Source organism: Neopsephotus bourkii, unplaced genomic scaffold (assembly GCF_033783945.1).
Source record: "Neopsephotus bourkii isolate Nb327-2 ecotype Australia unplaced genomic scaffold, CSIRO-AGI_Nbou_v1 NB_234, whole genome shotgun sequence".
Classification (NCBI taxonomy): Eukaryota; Metazoa; Chordata; class Aves; order Psittaciformes; family Psittacidae; genus Neopsephotus; species Neopsephotus bourkii.
The window spans coordinates 13,876,551-13,897,734 of record NW_026900744.1 but is presented as its reverse complement, the minus strand read 5'-3'; the positions used below and the strand labels follow the sequence as shown (position 1 = coordinate 13,897,734).

General features: G+C 50.2%; 1 protein-coding gene across 1 annotated transcript in view; it reads left to right on the top strand.

The window, feature by feature from the left end:
- The window catches only part of TMEM121 (transmembrane protein 121), a 37,541-nt gene extending 24,817 nt beyond the window's left edge, over positions 1-12,724 (top strand). The window contains exon 2 of the mRNA XM_061345385.1: positions 10,703-12,724. Coding sequence (XP_061201369.1) covers positions 11,340-12,257 — 918 coding nt within the window. The 5' untranslated portion in view covers positions 10,703-11,339 and the 3' untranslated portion in view covers positions 12,258-12,724. The remainder of the gene's footprint in view (positions 1-10,702) is intronic.
- Positions 12,725-21,184: the final 8,460 nt, after the last annotated feature.

Below are 21,184 nucleotides of genomic sequence, written 5' to 3'. Positions count from 1 at the left end.
GAGCCACCATTCTGCCCCTGTGCTTCCAAGTGATGGAGCAAATTTGGGGAAGTAGGTTTGGCCACAGCTTTTCACATGACTTTGGAAGTGCTTCACCTTTAGAGCAGGAATCAAAGCCCAGCTGCTCACTGGAGGTGGCATTAGGCTGAACACACTGCAGATTGCCAACTGCTGCATGGAGGTGTAAACAGGAGGTGCTGTGGAGAGTCATCCTCAAGATGAAACACAGTGCACCTCATTTAGTGCCCTGACTTTAGTCTAGAAGTCATCAGATGCCTCTGCCCATGCTGTTCAAGCATCTAAATAATTCAGTTAAGTGAGACCCAAGAAAAACCTGCAATCATAATTGATTGGGAGAGTGAGTTCTGATCCCAGGTAATTGCTCTCTTCTGGAGTAGCCTGCAGCAGCCCCTTGGCCTCGCTTGTGCACCAGGGACATAGCTGTTTAGGTCTGTGAGTGATGTAAGAAGTCCAGTCTCTGGATGCTGGAATTGAATTAGACACTGGCAAGACAGATTTTATTAGATTTATTAGATGGCTGGTAGAAGGAAGGCTGGAAATCAGAGGAAGAGAAATGTCTCCCTGGCAACCTCTGGGCTAGCATTATTTTTCTTGCAGTGTGTTGAGATGGGTGCGATGCTTATCACCCAAGCAATGTCAGAGCAGCAGATACCAGCATTTCCCCCACCCCGGAGGCTGAGGCACACACACAGGATGGGGAGAGTGACCCTGAGCTTGGTGCCTACATGTGGGGCCAACCATATCTGCCTGCTGTCCTCTGAGACACTGTGACCCACTGGCACACCATCCTTCAGATCTGGCAGTAGCACAGACTTAAATGATGTAGAGCAAATGTAGAGCAGAGTCCACTGAGGCCAGTCTCCAGCTCTGTGGCACCACCAACGCTGTACCATGACTCAACCATGATTTAAGACCAGACAAGTTAATAGGTGTCTGTCTGCCGGAGGGTGCACCACTGGGAGTGCTAACATTTCATGATGACAGCTAGTGAGCTGTTGTCATCCATAATCAACACTGGGCCTGCCTTGTCAAAAGAAACTCACCAAGTGCCTGGCAATGCAAAAGTCCCTTGGTCTTGCAGGTTATCCACAAGTTGTTTCTTGCTTGCTGTCCCTGTGTTACCAAGGTTTGAGGCATGCTCTGTGACACTTGAACTCTAAAAAAGAACCGTTCCATGGTGGAGCTTTTACTGCGTACACCCATGCCTGCTGCCTGCTCACAAGTCACTGGGCAGCAAAAATAGCTGAGATGCCTTCTCATCTCATGGGGAGCTGGCTCAGATGCAAAAGCAACAGGCTAAGTAGCTGCACTCCTGTTCACAGGGAGGCTTGTCACACCATGCAGGGCAGATGGCTGCCTTAGACCTGGGTGGGCAGCAGCATGCCACGTGTCACCAGAGGATGAGACCTGTTGTCACAGGAGAGGCTCTGTCTCAGGAAGGTCTCTGAGAAACAGATGGGGGCATAAACCCTGTGGGAGCAGCCAGGCATTGCCAACATTGCCATCTTAATGGGAGAACAGAGAGCAGCAAAATTACCCCAGAGATTAACTGGTTCCCCTACATCTCTGCTTCTAGCTCATACAGCACCTGAATCCTGGAATTACTCGAGGGGGAGAGTTCCCCTCTGGGTTGTGGTTCCCTGGCGAGGTTTGGAGGTGGCATTGCACACAGCCTGGGTGCACGGCTGGGGAGAGGTAGCCTTGCCAGGCTCAGTGGGAGCCAGCAGACACACTCTGTTTTACCACGGTCACTGGGCTCTGCTCCTCCATTCTACAGCCAGCAGCTGCCTTGTGTTAATTAAGAGCAGAACAATTGCTCTTAATCAAAGGCCAGACCTACGGCTGCAGTAGCAGCAGCCTGCCCACATCAATCTCTACATACTGCCCAGCTCATCCCACCTCCACTAAACCCATGCTCGGGGCTGAGAAGGAATAACAGAGGCATGATTATTTCTCTCCGATTGCCAGCAGGGACAAGCCCGAGGCAGCTTCCAAGGAGGACAGAGATGTCCCTGTGGTTTGTGGAGGAGCTCTCTCGGGGCTGGCAGGTGAGCTGATCGGACTCCAGAGGTGCTTCCCCACTTACATGATGCCGAAGCATCCTCTCCTCAAGCGCCCAGGCCCTCTGCTCACTTGGGGAAATTATGTAGGACGGATAAGGGGAAGCTTTCTCATGGCAGGAGAAGACACAGACATTCTCACTGTTCTTGTACTCCAGCACAGAATTTGCTCTGGGAGCCACTGCTGCACCTCACAAAAGCCACTGAAAGTGCAGAAAGTGCTCAATACCTTCAGCATCAAATAGCAGGGTTCTCCAGCATTGCAGCTTAAGAGTCAGACCTCTATGTCTTCCCACATCTTCCCTTTTGAACTTGACCTGGTTTATATGCATCAGCCACTTGCTGCCCACAGCCTTTCCTTTCATCATGTGGGTGAGGGAGGAGGCAAGACGATGGGTCTCTCACCTACTGCCTTTATTTAGTCTGACATCCAGTCTGGCCCCAGGTCAGAGAAACTAGCAGATTCCTCTCTGCCCCAGTCTCTAGAAGAGAACCTGCAAATTAGCCCCTCATCCATTCAGCCATGTATTTACTGCAGCATAATCCCTGCCTAACACCCTCTCACACAGGTAGGAGATACCTGCAGAGCTCGGATGCAGCTTCCCTAGGAGATTTCTAGAGTTCTACCCCAGAGCTCTCAGCAGCCCCTTCCCCTGCAAGTATGCTTCCAGCACCAGGAAGCTCCCAGCGCTCTCCTATTTATAGCTTCACACACCAGCTTTCATTTCCTTTTAATTAGCTGAGTCCCTTTCCGTCATGCCTAGATGAGGCAAAGGGTACCTGAGGCTGCCAGAACAGTGCTGAGGGCACTCTGGGATGCTGGGGAGCAGTGCTTCCAGGAAAATTTGTGCCTCCCTGCCAGCACCCAGGAGAGTTAGGACAAGGATGAACAAGAGCAGGGAACTTTTCCATTCTCCATCTATGGGGAAGGAGGAAAGCATCCATGTGAGGACTGTGAGCTGTCTCTGTATTTTCCTTCCCCCTAATACTGACACTGTGAGGTTATCTGGGGACCTGGCAGAGATTCACACACACCATCCCAGGTGACCTGGCTAGGGGACCAGCAGGGGTGGTGGCTATATCTACTGATGACACATTAGGGTGGGCTGGGATCATGCTGGAGGAAACACTTAAAATCCATCAGTGTCTCAAGAAAGCAGATAAACTGCCTGGGAAACAGAAAAAGGGTATAGCTGGGTCAGATTCTCCTGGCAGGGGCAATTCATACCACCCCTGGGAGAGTCAGAGCTGGGAGCAGGGATTGCAGGAGCAGTGGGATCAGACGGGAGCTTGGAAGGGCAGGGGCATGGGAAAGTGCTGGTGAACTTTGGCAGAGGAGAAGCAGTTCCCTATAGGTGAGGGAGGCCCAGGAGGTCATCTGAAGTAACAGGGTGAGGGAAAGCCCCAGCCCCAGTGGGGAAAGATCTGTAGAAAGGTGAGCATAGGGTGCAGGGAGAGGAGGATGGGGGACACCTCCACAACTGGGCCCTTCACGCAGGGGCACTGAGCTCCAAGTACATCTCTCACCATGGCAAACACACATGCAACCAGATGTTTGCTAAACACTCCCCGTTTTGCATGCCCAAACCAACAAATCGTGGGGGATTTCAACACTTTTAAATCAGGGTGTTATTACAGATCAGAGTGAAATCTTGCAAATCCACCCGACTTGGAAATGTCAAGCAATTCAGAAACAGCACATTTTGCTGGGGAAATAGTCAATAGTTTTGGAAGTGTCAAAACACAGTATTATAATTTAACATTTTCTGTACCAGTCAAAATTAATAATTTACCTTCTTTAAACACCCAAAATACCTGAAAAGCCTTTTTTTTGTGTTTGTTTCTTTTTTTTTTTTTTGGCACGTCTGTCAAATACCATGAAGCTCAGAATGTTTGTGAACAGGGATTTGTTCCCAGCAGATCCAGTTGCCTGCACTGACAGGAGATCCCTGGCCAGGACAGCCATGGGGGACAGGGCTGTGAACACAAAGGGCCATCTGTGCTGCTCAGGGCTCTGATTTGGGACAGCAGCAGTTCTCCACTACATCACAAAAATGACATGATTCAAGAGGGTGGGTTTATTTTTTTCCCACTCAGGGAACAGGTCTGATACTTTCTGCTCGGGTTTCTTTTGGGGAAAGGGGGTGAAATGAACCCCTTGAGGGAGTGGAGGTTTGCAGGATAAGGGCACAGTGGACGCATTCATTGGTATAAGAAGGAGCTGGTTGTGTCTCATAGCCCTGATGTATTGTTTATGTCGGACAGGTTCTGGGAACAGTCTGCAGCTCTTTCCCTGTTTCTCCATGTGCCTACAGGGTAAATTATCTGTAATCATTAGCAAGTGGGCTGTTTCCTCCTTCAGACACAATTAGTGGGCAGGGTCCGGAAAAATCTTCCTCAATCTCATTTCCTTCAGAGGATGCACTTGAGATACTGGTACTGCTTCAGAGAAGGCAGGGCACAGATGCTGCCCAGAAGTGATCTTCCCTACTCCCTAGGGTATAAGCATCCCCAACTCTGTCAGTCTCCAGTGTCTGCCCAGGGCACATGGTGGAGATGAAATCCCAGCCTGCAGGTCAGTGAGGCTGAATGAGATATCCACCAGCCCTGATTTTCAGCAAGGTGAGGTGGGAAAATGCAGTGGCACAGGGATGACATGATTTACTGTTTATTGGCCAGAGGAGGATCTGCTCTCCCTATAAACACCATCCTTAAGCGGTGCACTCATAATAATTCAGTGGGTCACAAAAGGCGTAAGCAATTAACAGCCACTCCTCAGCCCCGACTCTGCCAGAGCCCATCACTTGGCTGTTCCTTAGTTGCTCCCTGAAGCGTGGCTGGCTGCTGGTGAATGATGCCATCACCCATGCAGCTCTGCCTTTTAGTCCTTGCAAAAGGTGGCCATGCCATCACCTCAATCAGCCCCACACTGGGGATGGTGCTGTGACACATGGCATCGTGGGGAGGGCACTGCCAGTCAGGGAAAGGGCTTTATGGAGTAGCAGCTCTTCAGAGGGTGGAAGGACTAAGTGAAGGGGAACTTTGGATTTACACTCGGGAAACCTGGAATAAATTGCAGCAATTAAAGTGCAAATGAAGCTTTAAGCAGTGTGGCATCCTAACTACCTGGGAAGTGTGTTGTGTGTACTTTTGTCTCACTCCCTCCCTCTTTTATTTATAGACAGAATTCAAATCACTTAAATAATTTAAACTAATTTGGCAGGTAGTGCCAGGGATCAGTATGCGCTGGCTGGCATTAATGAAGCTGTGTTTTGACAGTGGCTCCCAAGCCCTCCAGGCTTGTCTGTGGCCACTTGCTCCTCAGACCTGGGAGATGGGGTTTGTGCTGGCAGCTCCCTGCACCTGCATGGCTCTCATGTGCAGTGCCTATGCCATGTCAGGTAATGCCAGGCACAGGCAGGGAGCAGAGATGGGAGAGGATGCAGGAGGGCACTGATCACATGTGGCGATGTGTTGCAGACACTGGTAATGGAATTGCAATGGGAAGCACAGTTTAATTTTCTTCCAGAGCACCAGGGCTGATGATGAAGCATGGCTGTGAGCACACACAGAATCACAGAATCATAGAATAGTTAGGGTTGGAAAGGACCTTAAGATCATCTAGTTCCAACCCCCCTGCCATGGGCAGGGACACCTCACACTAAACCATGTCACCCAAGGCTTCAACCAACCTGGCCTTGAACACTGCCAGGCATGGAGCATTCACAACCTCCCTGGGCAACCCATTCCAGTGCCTCACCACCCTAACAGGAAAGAATTTCCTCCTTATATCCAATCTAAACTTCTCCTGTTTAAGTTTTAACCCATTACCCCTTGTCCTAGATTAGGAAAGATAAGGCCCAGTTAGAATTAAACTTGGCTAGGGATATTAAAGATAACAAGAAGGGATTCTACAGGTACATAGCAAATAAAAAACATGGTTAAACTTCATGAGGTTGGCATCATCCCACCTCACAAGTGTGTCAAGGTCCCTCTGGGTGGCATTCCTTCCCTCCAGCGTATCAACTGAACCACACAGCTTGGTGTCATTGGCAAACTTGTTGAGGGCGCACTGAATCCCACTGTCCATGTCAGCGATGAAGATGTTAAACAAGACCGGTCCCAACACCGATCCCTGAGGGACACCACTCGTTACTGGTCTCCAGCCGGACATTGAGCCATTGACCACAACTCTTTGCATGCGGCCATCCAGCCAGTTCTTTATCCACTGAGTGGTCCATTCATCAAATTGATGTCTCTCCAATTTAGAGACAAGGATGTCGTGTGGGACAGTGTCAAACGCCTTGCACAAGTCCAGGTAGATGACATCAACTGCTCTACCGCTGTCCATCAGTTCTGTAGCCCCATCATAAAAGGCCACCAAATTGGTCAGGCAGGATTTCCCCTTAGTGAAGCCATGCTGGCTGTCACCAAGCACCTTGTTGTTTTTCATGTGCCTTAGCATGCCTTCCAGGAGAATCTGCTCCAAGATTTTGCCAGGCACAGAGGTGAGACTGACTGGTCTGTAATTCCCTGGGTCATCCATTTTCCCCTTCTTGAAAATGGGGGTTATATTTCCCTTTTTCCAGTCGTTGGGAACTTCACCTGACTGCCATGATTTTTAAAATATGATGGCCAGAGGCTTAGCAACTTCATTCACCAGCTCCTTCAGGACCCACGGATGGATTTCATCCGGACCCACGGACTTGTGCACGTTCAGATTTTTAAGATGTCTCGAACCAATTCCTCTCCTACAGTGGGCCCAAGGTCTTCATTCTCACAGTCCCTGCGTCTGCCTTCCAAGAGTTGGGTGGTGCGGTCAGAGCCTTTTCCAGTGAAGACTGAGGCAAAGAAGTCATTCAGAACCTCAGCCTTCTCCAAATCTTGTGTAGCCAGTTCTCCCGAGAGCTTCCTGAGGGGGTCTACGTTGTCCCTAGTAATAATAGTGGATACATAATGGATAATAGTACCTACATCCTCAGGCAACTGCAGGTGCTTTGTAGCAGCCATGAGGGCTGGAAAAACAGGTATGAGACCAAGAAATAACTCTCCAGTCAGAACAAAGGGACCAGAGCAATAAGGACAGAGGCTGGCTGCACCTCTGCTGCTCATTTTTGCTTGGTGCCAGAGGAAGCAGGGCAGAGGTGAAGAGTACAAACCCTGCACTTCAGTTAGGTGTAGACCCACCTGCAGGACCTCCAGGTCTTTTCAGGAAATCAGTGGACTTCCCCCATTCCCACTGCAACCCCTCCTGCCCTGCAGGGATGCTGGGAAGGGGCAGTCTCCACCGGGAAATGGGGTGTCCCCAAGAAAGCCACCAGGTGGAGAGGGGACATGATGCTGCTGCCTATCCCTGTGCTGTGCTGTCAGTCTTCACTGGTGTGGCTGGATACTCCTCTTGGGCTGCGTCTCACCAGCTGATCACAAGCTGCTGTGGGTGTTACCAAGTGTGTTTGCTCACTCCAGTGCAGGCAACAGAAATGTTTGCATAGGATAGCGGTACAGGAGAATATGCAGTTATGGATTGAATCTTGTCCTGGTAAGGAGGCCTATAGTTGCGAAGAGTGAAGCATCACTGCAATACCTGCTTGTGGGAGCCCTGACACCGAGTGGGATGCAAAGGGTACTAGATTCCTTCCCTTAGGAAGCTGCCAGTCTGGCTCGCTGGCAACCGTAACACTCCGAGCTCATTACGTTCAGGTGAGCTGCCTTTTATTTACAAGAATTCCTGCAGGAAGAATTTTGTGAATACTTGTCTAAACAAATATTTGCCTCAGATATGCTCTTGTGACTGACATGCTCATTTTCTTGTTTATCCAGCACATTTCTCAAGCGGTTTCTGGATGTACTGTCAAATGCAGTCATTTAAAAATTATGAATTGGGATTTTCCGGAGTAATGGTTGCTTAAAAACTACCTGCTTTTTTTAATAGTCCTCCAAGGAGAGTTTTATGTGCCCCCTTGCTGGTAGGATGGTCACGCTTCATGCAAACAGGCGAGCTCTGCTCCATGGATCGGTACAGACCTCCATGTTTCCATATAGCACCAAGGCTGCAAGAAGTGAGAAAAATACCAGCTACTGCACAGCTGGAAAGAAGAGCTTGCACTGCAGCAAAAGCTTGAAACTATTTCCAAAAGGCAAGAGAGGTAATACAGCCCTGGGTAATACAGATTTAACCCAAGAGAAAGCAGCACTTGAGCCTTGTGATTCAGCTCAGCCCCACGATCCCCTTACTCCACTCTGGAAGGTCATGGTAGCAAATGAACATGTGTACCAAACCCATACCAAGCTGCTACAAATCGTTAGGATGTGAGGGGAGGAAAGAATCCACTCTTTTTTTGCTGAAAACAGCCTGCTCAGCACCAGCAATGAAAGACTTGTTTGCTGCTGTTGTAAACACCATGAATTAGTGTTGCCCACTGCCCTGGGTGTTTACTGAGAGGTAGGGTAGGGTTCCTCTGTGTGCTTTCACGTAAGCATGAGGATAGCTTGGGTTGGAAGCCTGTCCTTCCCCCAGCTTCCAGACCACACATGTAGCACACAGGAGCAAAGGGGCAGGATTTACAAGCAAGCTGCTTCCTAACCTTAACGCGCTGTGTTGTACCCGTTGCCCTTTAAATAACCACTGTCTTTTGAAGGCATAAATACTTATGGGGGAAAGGAAAAAAGTGCTATTCCCTTCTGAAAGACCTAATTTATCTGGAATTGTCTATTCTTGGCTATAAATCCCCTGTAAAACTTGGCATGAGTTTAAAAGCAGTTACAGCAGTGACTGTATATTTTTATCCAAAACCTCAAGAAAGAACAAACCAAAGCCCTAAATGGTAGCTACAAGACATTGCAGAGATGCTGGTAAGAGTGGAGCTGCAGTGAGTGCCTTGCCTGGGAATCACCATTTAGAAGGACACGTGAATCCCCTCCCCCCATCTTTTTGGTTTCTTTCTGGGCAATTCCTGTTTGAGAAATGATTTTAACATGCCAGTTTTCCCTGCTGTGCATGACTTTAGCAATGGACACAGAATGGTCCCAGCTTGGGGACTTTGAATCCCATGCTAACATTTGCTGAACACTACATCCTCGACTGACACATCCTTCAGGAGCCAGGACAAAGGTACATTTATCCCTGGTGTCCACCTACTCAGGCACACGTCCTCACGGCTGGCTCTGAGTCACCTGGCTTCCCACTTTCTCTTCTTTATTCTCCTCTCCATGAAGAGCTTTTATTTAAATGAGGCCCATAAACATAAGCAGCTGTAATACACTTCCCCATGAAAAGTAGGGCAGGCTTTTAATGGCTTGCAATTCCTTAGGCTTGGCTTCTTCCCTTCAACCTCCACCTCTGCCTCTCCCTAAAAGATGTGAGAGCCCAGGTTTGCAGTTATGTAAGCCGGTGGGGAGCAGAAGCAGTGCCACCACAGCCTGGGTAGGCTCTGGCAAGGGCATCGATTTCCTCTGACAGTTCCTGGAGCTATCCCTGGGCCATGGTTCCCTTCCAATGGGCAGAGGCAACCACAGCAGCTGGGATCCACAGGGTGAGATGTGGTGATCTGTAGGGGGGATCTGTGGGGTCAAGCACTTTCTTCCCAGAGAGCTGCTATGCACGTAGGGCTAGCTGTCACATGGCGTGTGATGGGGATATCTGACTGTGACCATTATCTGTCTCCTCCACTCCATAAGCAGTTTGATAGTACTCCTGAGTGCACTGGGACCTCTTCCCTTCCTGGGACTGGGTCCCTGCACAGGAAAGATTAACAGATTAGTTACACAAGCACAGTATGGTGAGAAGGAGCTGTGGCCATGTGCAGCTGTGCCCAGCCAGAAACCTGCTGGGACCTTGTGCCATCCTGGGGACAGCTTTGCTGCCCCTTCCCCTGCCATGCTGGGGACAGCCCAAGCACCACATGCCAGCCCGAACCTCACTCCTACTCGAGGAGGAAAGTACCCCACACCCTGCGAGCTGCTTTACCCCTTCCACTGCTGCAACCTGTCACCCCGAGCACCCATTCACACCCAGCCAGCTGGCTGCTCAAGCAGTGAGGAAATCCCTAGTCCTCTCTGGAGAGCTTGCCTTTATTCCTTGCTGGAAGATGAGTATTCCCCTCCTCAGTCACCAGTGAAACCCCATGGCCATCGTTTAGCAGAGCCATGCCCAGGATGGGACCTCTGCAGAGCATGTGGGTCCCTCTCCCCACTGCAGCCACGGCACAGCTGGTCTGGGATACGTGGAGCTGAGGGTGCCACGGCCCCCAGTGGGACTTCACGGTATCATGGCACACTCATGGATCTGCCTGTCTCCACCACGGTTGTGCCTCAGCTTTCTCTGCAGTAGCACCCCAGGCTTGAACTTGCTGAGCAGTTTTGGATGGAGAGTGCCTGTGTAAAGGCACCACACCATGTTTCCATGCAGGACACCCTAGGCTGTGTTCGTCCTGAGTAAAAACCTGTTCTATATTCAGCCATGCACAGAGCATGGTAGTGGGTGTCCTGGCAGTGGGACATTACCTGGTGGGAACAGAGATCATGCTGCTGTGTGGTGGGAGCTAATGGGGAGCTGTTGTCCTCACCATCCATGTCCAGCACATGGAGAGACCCTAATGCTTATTCTCTGCTATCTTTTCCAGGGATGGAGGGATGCATGTACAGCTGGGAGCAGCAGGAGCATGGCACAGCCCCACAGAGATAGATGTGAAGGTAGTGCCCTGTGAGGACCCAGCAGAACACCCCCAGACCACGGAGGAGTGTGAGCTCTTGCTGGGGAGAGGAGAGCTCCCTTTCCTGCCCTGCCAGCCAGGTCTGCCTGCTGCCTGGTTACCTACCGCACTTCCAGGGATCTGTACCAGGATTTGGGGCTCGACACCTGGAGGTGCATTAGTGCTGTGGGATTGCAGGAGAGCCTGACAACAATGGGGGACCCACCACAGAGGAGGGACATCTGCCCAGGAGGCCCTGCATGCCTGTGAGCCCTGGCTGCTGCTGGCGGAGGGTGCCTGGGTTGCTTCGCAAGCCAGGGCTGGTGGCAGAGCTGAGGTGCTTGCAGGGCAGAGCCAGCAAAGGGTGAAGAGCTGGGAGAGGGTCTGCAGGGGCAGCCCAGAACCCCAGGAGAGTGGGAGCTGAGCTGCTGCTCCTCGAGGGATCTCTTCCTGGGGCTGGCAGACAGAGCAGCCCTTGGTCCCTGGCTCGCTGTGGATGTACCCCCTTGCCCCTCCAACAGGACCGCTCCCCTAGTGCTGGTGTGGAGGGAGGGCTGCTCATCTCATCATGGTGCTGCCACCGCCCGACAAGCGCCATGTCTGTTTGACCACCATCGTCATCATGACCAGCATGGCCTTCATGGACGCGTACCTGGTGGAGCAGAACCAAGGGCCTCGCAAGATTGGTGTCTGCATCATCGTGCTGGTGGGGGACATCTGCTTCCTCATCGTGCTGCGTTACGTGGCAGTGTGGGTGGGGGCAGAGGTGAAGACGGCCAAGCGGGGCTATGCCATGATCCTGTGGTTCCTCTACATCTTTGTGCTGGAGATCAAGCTGTATTTCATCTTTCAGAATTACAAAGCAGACAAAAAGAACCTGGAGACAGTGGCTAGGAAAGCCCTGACCCTGCTCCTCTCTATTTGTGTGCCCGGGCTCTACCTGGTGTTGGTGGCCTTGGACAGCATGGAGTACATACGGACCTTTCGGAAGAAAGAGGACTTGCGGGGACGCCTCTTCTGGGTGGCCCTTGACCTGCTAGATATCTTGGACATCCAGGCCAACCTGTGGGAGCCGCACAGGACCGGCCTGCCCATCTGGGCAGAGGGGCTCATGTTCTTCTACTGCTACATACTCCTCCTGATCCTGCCTTGTGTGTCCCTCAGTGAGATCAGCATGCAAGGGGAGCACATTGCCCCACAAAAAATGATGCTCTACCCCGTCCTCAGCCTGGTCACCATTAACATCGTCACCATCTTCATCCGGGCTATCAACATGGTCTTGTTCCAGGACAGCAGGGTCTCCACCATCTTTATTGGCAAGAACATCATCGCAATTGCCACCAAGGCATGCACCTTCCTCGAGTACAAGCGTCAGGTGAAGGAGTTTCCTCTGGAAGCTCCAGCAGAACTCCCTCTCCCACAGCCAGAGCATCCACAGCACACAGGGCATCCCTCACGAGCCATCACCCACGAGGGAGATCCTTGACACATGAGGGGTCACCCCTAGCTGAGCATTGGTTCAGATAGCCCTGTGCCAAGCAGAGGAGGGATGCTGCTTTCTCGCTGCATGGGCAAGCAAGATGGACAAATCCCACCAGCGAGGGCTCTTCTAGGCACAAAACACCGACCACGTTGTAATTGAGCTATGGAGTGTCCCCTAGACGTCTTCATCTCAGGTATAACCCTAGGAGTCCTCCAGACAAACCAAATGAACTTGCAAAGGACCTGAACCAGCTAACCCTTTCCGTCTGTCCTTCCCGCCACCATCACTCCTGAGCAAAGACTGCTAGGGTTGCAAAGTCCCTTTTTACTCCTTGAGAACCTCACCTTTACCCCAAGCCTGGAACGAAGATTTTGTTACTGAAGACCTTTTTATTGAGTGGGGACAGGGGCATAGGTGTATGGGTTGGGGGGGAAAGTGGGACGTTTGAACCAGTAAACCCTGTGATTGTAGATGTCTCTTATCTCCAATGGTTGTGTTTACAATTTCCTATTTATAGTGGCTCCCTGGGGCTTCTGGGCTGCCCCAGGGACCAGTGTCCTTGTGGGTTGGCGATGGCCAAGAGCAGCAAGCCCTGTGGCAGGGAGCAGGGCTGGGAGCCAGCATGGGTCCCTCACCACAGGACAAGGGGCACTGCGCTTCAAGCAGTGCATCACGCCAACCCTGCTGGGAGCAATATTTGACAAGCTGACGCTGATCTAATGCTGGCATTTTATGGATTTCATTCACTCCAAACAACTCAGCACAATGTTTCTATTTTTAGAAGGGTCTCTCCCTGCCGTTGCAAGCCTCCCCACCTGCAGCATCCGGCGCCGCTGCCCTGGCCCCACCGGCACTGCTGCAGGCGGGCACCCAGGAGGGCTTCGTAGTGAGGCTGGCGATGATGCATTTCACTCTGGCATCGAGCGTTTATAAAGAGGGCTGCTTTCCACAGCTACTATATTTTTAAAATAAAGTATTTCCAAAAAAAGAAAAGAAGAAAAGGAAACAAACCTCAAACAAGAGCATGTGCTGCCCAGGGCAGGTGGTTGGCCTTGGGGATGGGCATGGGTCTCCTCCTCTGGTGTGTGTGGTGGTGATGGGCTTGGCTGGCTGTGGGCAGGTGGTGGGAGGTGAGGGCCAGCCGGACAATAAAAGCCCCATGAGAGCAATGGCTTTTGGTGGTCTCTTTTCTGCCAGTGTGGGGAGGGAGGGGGCAGCTCGGAGGGCAGCTCCGTACAACTCAAATCCCTTCTCTGCTCCTACATCCACCTCCCCTGGACTCCAAGTACCATCCCAAGAGGTGCTGTGCCCTGCACTCATCTAGTGGTGGGTTCAGCAAGCAAAAAAATGGCTTTTCCAGCCGAAATGCTGCCCCAGGGCTTGGGCACCTCTCAGCTGCCTGCACCTGGGGGGAGGCGCAAGGAGGCAAGCAGAAAAGCTGCGTCTCAAACGTGCTGAAATGGGATTTTTTGCTTTTTCTAAACCAAACATTTCATTTTGAGGAGTCAGAATAAAATGGCTGATGCTGTTTACATTTCTCTTCCACATTTTCTTCTGGCTCTGCTCACTGATTTTGACCTAAATTGACAAATTATTTTAGTCTTCATCTTTTCAGCCCATCATCATCTGTCCAAAATATTGAAGGACCAGGCAATTACAGCCCTGCTTTGCCACCCTGTTACCCAGGGATGGCTTTGTGGGGTTCTCTACTGGGAATAAATCTGCTGAGAAATCAAACGGTATCTTTGCCAACAAAAGTGAATTTGCAATAAATTTAGCCAACTGGAAAAGTTTCTTCATCCTTTCCCTTGGAGAAAACAAGAGGAAAAGGGCAGGTGATTTAAAAGGTATTAGCAGAAATTAATTAAATTGCTAAATTATTCTGGAATACCTATGGAATTACATATTACATCTCTACTGGAGCCATTAAAATACATGCAATTAACACCACTGCAATTAACTCCCGAGTATCTAATAACATTCTGCCACTCTTTCAGGTAATTAATTTATGAGGCTTTATTTTACAGCTCTTCCCCAGAATTGAGTGTAGGAAACCCTGCAGCTACTGGCAGCGCAGTGCTGTGCCCAGGGCTGGGACATGCGGCTCAGGCAGTGCTCAGCATCAGGCTGCACCCGCAGTGGTAATTTATCCTGAGGATAAAATGAATTACCAGGGGGTTACTCTGACAGGTTGTTGTGTGTATTTTTGTTCCTTCTCAGCCTGATATCTAGCTCTGCAGCCATGCCTTATGGTGGAACGCTCATATCCTTTGAGCCTGATCTGTTGCTAAGGTTGCTTGGAGGAATGTTTGGCTGTGCTCCCTGGATGGAGCCTGCATGGGAATAGTGCTTTATCCCTGCTGTGCTATAATCTCCAAGCAGACTTAGGAGTCACCACAACCTTTTCCCGAGGCTGCAAGACCCTGCTTTTCACTGCTGATACGGTGTTGTCTTTGTTGAGAGGGGTGTCCTTGGGGAATGGCTGCCCTGAGCCCCTGTGTTAGGAGCAGGAGTGGGATGAGAAGGTGATGGAGGCAATGCTCACCTGGAATGCGATGCACTGCATCGTTCCTGTAAAGGCACATGGGCTCACTGGTGCTTGAAGACCGCTCTGTGGCAAAGGGAAGGTTTTTCTTGTCTTCTGCTGTTCAACATCCCCCAGGGGCTCTGTCTGCATCATGTTTCTTACCCAGCAACACAACTCTTTCTTTTCAAAGCTGTCTCAGAAACAAGTGTTACAAGCTGGCCCCTCCATAGAAACTGATGGAGTAAGGCTGGGAAGCAGGGTAGAGGAGTGCTAGCTGGGAAGGGCAGTGTGGTGGTGGTGTCTGTGAGCAGAGGGGAGAGCCAAAGCAGCCAGCAAAGAGCTCGGAGACATGGAGACAGCACAGCAATGGGAGCACTTCACCTGTTCCTTGCCCAGTGCTTGCTGAGGGCAATGCAAACACTGCTGCCTCCTCCCCAGAATCTATCCCTGCCCAGCAGAGACAAGACCTTTGGGAGCCATGGGACTTGAGGAGGGACGGCACGGTGGTGGTGGTGGCTGTGCAGGGTGACTGGCTCTCTGCCTGGCGGTTTGTTAGGGAAAGGTGATATTTTGCCATGGGCAATGAGAACTAAAGGAAACAATTAAAACTAAATAGGCTGGAACTGAGCAATTTTTCAGCTTTCTGTTGAGAAGGTGTGTTGGTAAAAGAACTCCTTTGTGAAATGCGAAATCCTCCTGGCAAGCTATAGACTCCCACCTGCTGAAGTGAAAGCAGCATGACAACAATGCAGAAGAAAGGACAAAATTCCCAGCCTTCCAGTGGAAGACCCACATGGGCAGCATCCCTTATTGGCATTGGAAAACAGGCCACAGGCACAAGGAAGCCCATGCCCTTGGAGGGGAGAAGCTGGCGGTGCTTCAGGGACCCAACTGATGCTGTCCTTTCAGTTACTGACCCTCTGGGAAGTGCTGAGGTGAATGCTCCTTCCAAGCCAAGAGACAGCCCCTGAAGTACCAAGAGCCACTCTGTAGCTTGCAGGGACACCGGATTGGTGGCACCCTATGGAGATGGAAAACCCCAGCCTCTCTGAGCCTTCCTGCTAGGCTGGTCCTGAAAGACAGCTAATTGTTCCAATTCTGTACAGCCATGAATGATCTGCAATCACTTCCTAGCCTCAGAGATGGCCTGATCTGAACACATCCACTTCCCAAGCATTGCAGAACTGAAAAACGGGAGTTCACAAGTAAGTGGAGCAAAGCAAGCCATCCCAGGATGTTGCGAAGCATCAAGCCCAGAGAAATCCATCTGGGTCCTGTTCCCCAGCCAAACATTTGGATGAAGAGGCACCAACAGGCTTGCGCTGCTGCATGCCTGACACCAACTGTGAGAAGAGTCTGGACCCAGCTCTTGTGTCCCAACAGCCTCATGTTACCTGCAGCACCTGCACCCTTCTCGCTGCCTTGGGCTGAATCACCAGCTATTTTACCCACCTGGGAGCTCGTACTCAGCTCTCAGCAGCACAAGTGCCTTTCTCCTGCATTGACCTATGTGCTGGTGTGCTCCACAGCCAAGGGCACTGGCAAGGTGAGAGGGGTGTGAGCTCTAGCTCTTCTTTCCCAGGTCCCTGGCAGCTCTCACAAGTCCTACTTTTCCTCTGATGGTCTCCTTTTGGCAGGTGAAAATACATGATGCTGCAGCCCCTGTGCAAGGCTGGGGGGAGGCTGGCTGGCAGCAGGCACCAAGCTGGAAGTACCCTGCAGTCCTGTAGCCAGATTCTCCACGTGAGCACAGCACTGATGCCTTTGCAGGATCTGAAAGCGCTTGGGAGGATTTGGGAGAAGAAAGACACCCAGCAGGATGATGCAGCACAAGGATGGCCCTGTGGTCAGGCTGGCTCTCTGCAGTGTGAGACTTTGCAAACCACTCACCAAGAGCAGGGTGCCTGGGGACAGGCTGCTCTCCAGCCCAGCATCTGCTCTTTTTTCCTGAGGTTTAATTCCACTCTCATGCTGGTACTTCCCAGAACATAAGCTCCCTCGCAGCCTTGGGCCTGGCTGCTCACGTGTGGCTGGGCAGCAGCGAGCCCCAGCTCCAACCAAACACGTGCTGCTGCTTTGGAGGTACCCGAGACCATCACCTCCTACAGTAACCCCAGGAAAGTGCAGGGGGCAGAAGCTGCTTGAGCTGCAGGGAAGCTATGGAAGGGTGCATGGAGATGCTGTCCCACAGGTAGCGAAGCAGCAGGATGCATTGCCTCCAAACCTGTGTCACTCTGGTTTTCTCCTTAAGCTCTCCATGTGCTTGCATGCACAGCCTCGCTGTAGCAGGCACCACACTGTTATGGGAGGAGGGATCAAAGCTGTCAGGTTGTATTTAACTGGGCAGGGTTGAAAGGTTTTCCATTCCCTCATCGGCAAAACCCATATGCCCTCCCTCAGCAGTGCCACGCATCGTGGTGCCACCCAGGGCAGCCCCATTCACTGTCATCTCACACCACATGCAAATAAGTAATTTTATGTTTTCTTTTGCTCAATCCAGGTTAATTTGTTGAGCAGAGGGAGACTGAATGCTTGTGCCAATAACTCTTCTCCTGCCTGCCCCAGATTCAATGCACTTTTTTAGCTCAGGTCAATACTGCAATAAAAAACAAAGAGCAGGTGTCCAGAGCACTCTAACAGCAACTCCTGTTCTCCTGAATTCCTCCTGCCCAGGCTCTGTGGCAAAAGTTTGAGTCTCTCATTCATTTAATCCTAACTTTGTATGCCCTGGATTTGTAAACTGCGTCTGCATTTTAGGTCTGGTGTCCTTGAAGGATAATATCTATTTAAGTTACTGAGTCAGGCTTGCTCATTTAATTTCACCTTAATAAAGATTTTATGTGGTTTTGACATGTTTGGTGTCTCAACTGTATTGACACAGCTGCCTGAGGAAGTATTACGACCATAATGGTCAGCATTAAAAAGACCCTGGCAAGGTATATTGATTGCCTTCTTGTATGGTTGTTTGAAGACAAAGGGGAAGAGTGAGTACCATAGATTGGTTTTATGTGAACTTCCCTGATGGTACAGCATTTTATCTGTGCAAAAAGCATTTGCAAAGATATCTCTGCAAGTTCTTCACTGGGATGTGAATAAGTGGTGGTCCGGTTGCTGGGATGCTGTCAGGAGGGGAATTTTCAAGGAAAAATGCTGCAGATAACAGAAGAGTCACCTCTAAGGAAGGAGAATTAAATAAAAAGGTAAAGAAGATACTCAGGTTCTTCCCACTGGTGTATTCCAGAGGAAAAGCCCACAGGCTGACTGTGGCTCACGGGAGAAGCACTGTAACATGTTGAGGGAAATGGTAAAACATCTTCCGAAATCTGTCCTTATAGCTGTAGGTTTTCCCAGTGACCCTTCCCAGCTAATGTACCCTCAGCATCTGTGTGAAAATGCGGGTGCGTTATGGGCATGGTACATTAAGTGGAGCAGAGATAAAAATTAGTAGAATGATCCATTAGCAGGTGTAGGAATATGCTTGAGATGGGAGAGGAGCATAATTAGTGCCTCGTGGCCAGTATTTGCATACAAAGATACACCCCACAGGCCCCTGTGCAGCCACCTACTCAATTGCTAATGGGAAGATTATTTTAAAACACAGTTTACTGATTGCAAACCATCTCCTCCAACCCAAGCCATGGTCACTTCTGTTCAAAGGCACCACGCACCAAGGAAGAAAACCAGCTGCAGCAAACCAGCAGCGTCTCCAACTGCACAGCCACGCATTGTTCTGCTGGGCGATGCTGGTGCGGGCTCTGCCCTCTGTACCAGCCCTGTGCGCAGGTGCAGGCGCTGGGCTCCTGCTTGGTTTTTGGGTAGGGCAGAGGGAAGGAGGGTGTCCCAAGAAGCAAGTCAACAAAGCACATGTAATGAGGAGACCGGCACAGATTGAGGTCCAAGGAAGGACCTTCCTTCTTCACCCTTAAAGAATAATGTGGCAGAAGAGATATTACTATGGCATCAAAACAACATTTCAGGTCGTAAGGTGAGCAGACATAAGGTCTGCAGGGTGCCACAGCCACAGCCACATTTCCTAGTGCCTTTACACTGCCATAGCTGATGATCATTCTTGCCTTTGTCTCCAGGGTTCCCTTAGTTGTCCAATTTGCCATGAAATAACTACCCATCACTTGCAGGAGCTCTTGGGAATGAGGATGCTGAGAAACAGAGTGTGGCGCCTTGAGCATGCGAGGCACATCCTTTCATACCCTGAGTGGGCCATGCCAAAAGGCATCTAATAACTAGCATCTCAGCTCCCAGGGCTTGGCACATGAAGCCTGCTCTGCCCAGCAGAATAAATACCTTGAGCAGAAAAAGGCACTGTTTCCCTTTTTTGCACTAGTGCCAGGGAGAACTTAGTATTCAAAAACTGTTTTCAGATGTTTTACTTCACAGCTGGGAAATGAACTCAGAGAACTCAATAAACCTCTTTGTAAAAAATTATCTCTCATTAATCTCTATGGTGAAGCTGGCACCTGGAATAACATAAATCTTTACCTGCACATACTAGGGGACAGGGGAATGGGCCATAGGCAATGAGCATGTTATACTGGGAGAATCCCAAGCGCCAAATAAAGAATAAATCCTCGTAAAATTTTCCTGCTAATCTCCTCCTGGGAAGAGGAGATCAGCACTTGGAGGAGATGGATCCTTGGTGGAAAGGGCTTTCAGAAGGAGACAGGGCAGTACAAGGGCCTTGAGCAGTTTGCACGCGTTTTGGGGGAAACCTCTCTTCCATCAGACATTTCAGGAAATGTCCAAAGGTTTTAAATGGTGCTGCCTGCTCAGGAGTAAATCATTCCACAAGGACTGCCAGCTTGCAGCTCCCTGCCTCATCCTGACTGGCTGCTTTGGAAACCGCGTGCTTTCTTCCTTGTCCTTATCCACAGCAGTAAGCTGGGCTTGCTCTGCTGGAGCACGCCATGCACCTTCAGCATGTACAATCACACTCCTACAAGTCTCACAGTTACCAAACCCATCTCCCCACAGCAGGACACCTCTGAAAAATGCTACATTTGGAAAGGAGAAAGATGATGTGAGCAAGCCTTGAACAGCTTGCTGTAGAAATAGCATCCAGGGTTTTCTCCTTCATAGGAGATTCTGAGATTTATTTTGGTGTCCTTTGCCTTAGTGCAACAGATGGCAGGGAGACGTGCTGGCCCAGAATATTAATGCTTCCCTCCAGGATCCATGTCCTCAGAGCAACTGGCATCTCCGTGCTCTTACACAGCATCATGCAGCTTCGTCTTCTGACTAAGGGCCATGCTCTTCCCACATCAGTTAGGAATTAAAATGTGTGGCTCTGTCCACAGTGGCCCCCTCAGGGATGGGGTATTTTGCATTAGGAAAGCTGCAGGGCAAAACCTGTGTCTGGAAAGCAAGGATGTGTCTATGGCAGAGGTATCAGCCACTTTGCACAGATAGGAAACAAATGGAAAACTAAAACTGCAGTGAAGCAAATCTGTTCTGCAGCCATAACCACTACATTGTGCTGGAAAAAGTAGTAAGCGTGTATTTTAAGAGTTATCTTTCATTGATACCTAATGTCCCATACCAGTGTCCAATGAGAAGCAATTAAGCATTTGATTAGGTAAAAAGCATGTCTTCAAGTGATAACTGGGGAAAGAATCTTCCACCATCATGTCAATATATGATTTTGTACTATGGAAATAAGTGTGTCATAAAAATCCGTCTGCTCCTGTGTAACGGCTACCCTTTTCCTGTTCCCAGCGTGTCACTGTGGCTCTCTGCATGCTAGAGCTATGGAGCCTGTGGCTCAACTTCCCAGCTCACTGGAAATCCAGAGCTGAACACAGCCTGCCATGGTCCCTCAGACTTCAGCTGACAGCTGTGACAAAGGACTGTAAGCCATTCAGAAAGGATAAAATTATACAGCTCCAAAGTGTGATAATATGAGGCCAAGCAATCACATAGATAAATTTAATGGTGACCACTTAGAGACCTGCTGGCTGGACTGCAATATTTGACAAGGTTCCTGAATAATAAGCCAGTCTTTTTCAGACCCAGGGAGGCCTATAAAAGGCAGCAGGATGGAGATTTCAGCTCTCTACAGCTCTGTGTAGGAAGGAGCTGTCACAAAGTGTGGAGGGCCATGAGTCTTACACCTCCCAAGCACAATGCTGTCAATTGGCCAGGTGCTTTCTGCTAGGAACTCAATGCCACCAGCCCACTGGTACCCTGTAGCCCCTTCTGCTGCTTCAGGCTGTTAGAACTTCTGAGCATCCCTTCCCATGGCTGGCTGTGCCCTACAAGATCCTCTGTCGACTGCCTCACATCTCTGCAAGGCACTTTCCAGGGACTCTGCCTGATGGAGTTCTTATTTTATTCATTTTTATTAAAAGTAGAAAATTACATCCATATTATTATGTGCAAAGAACACGAG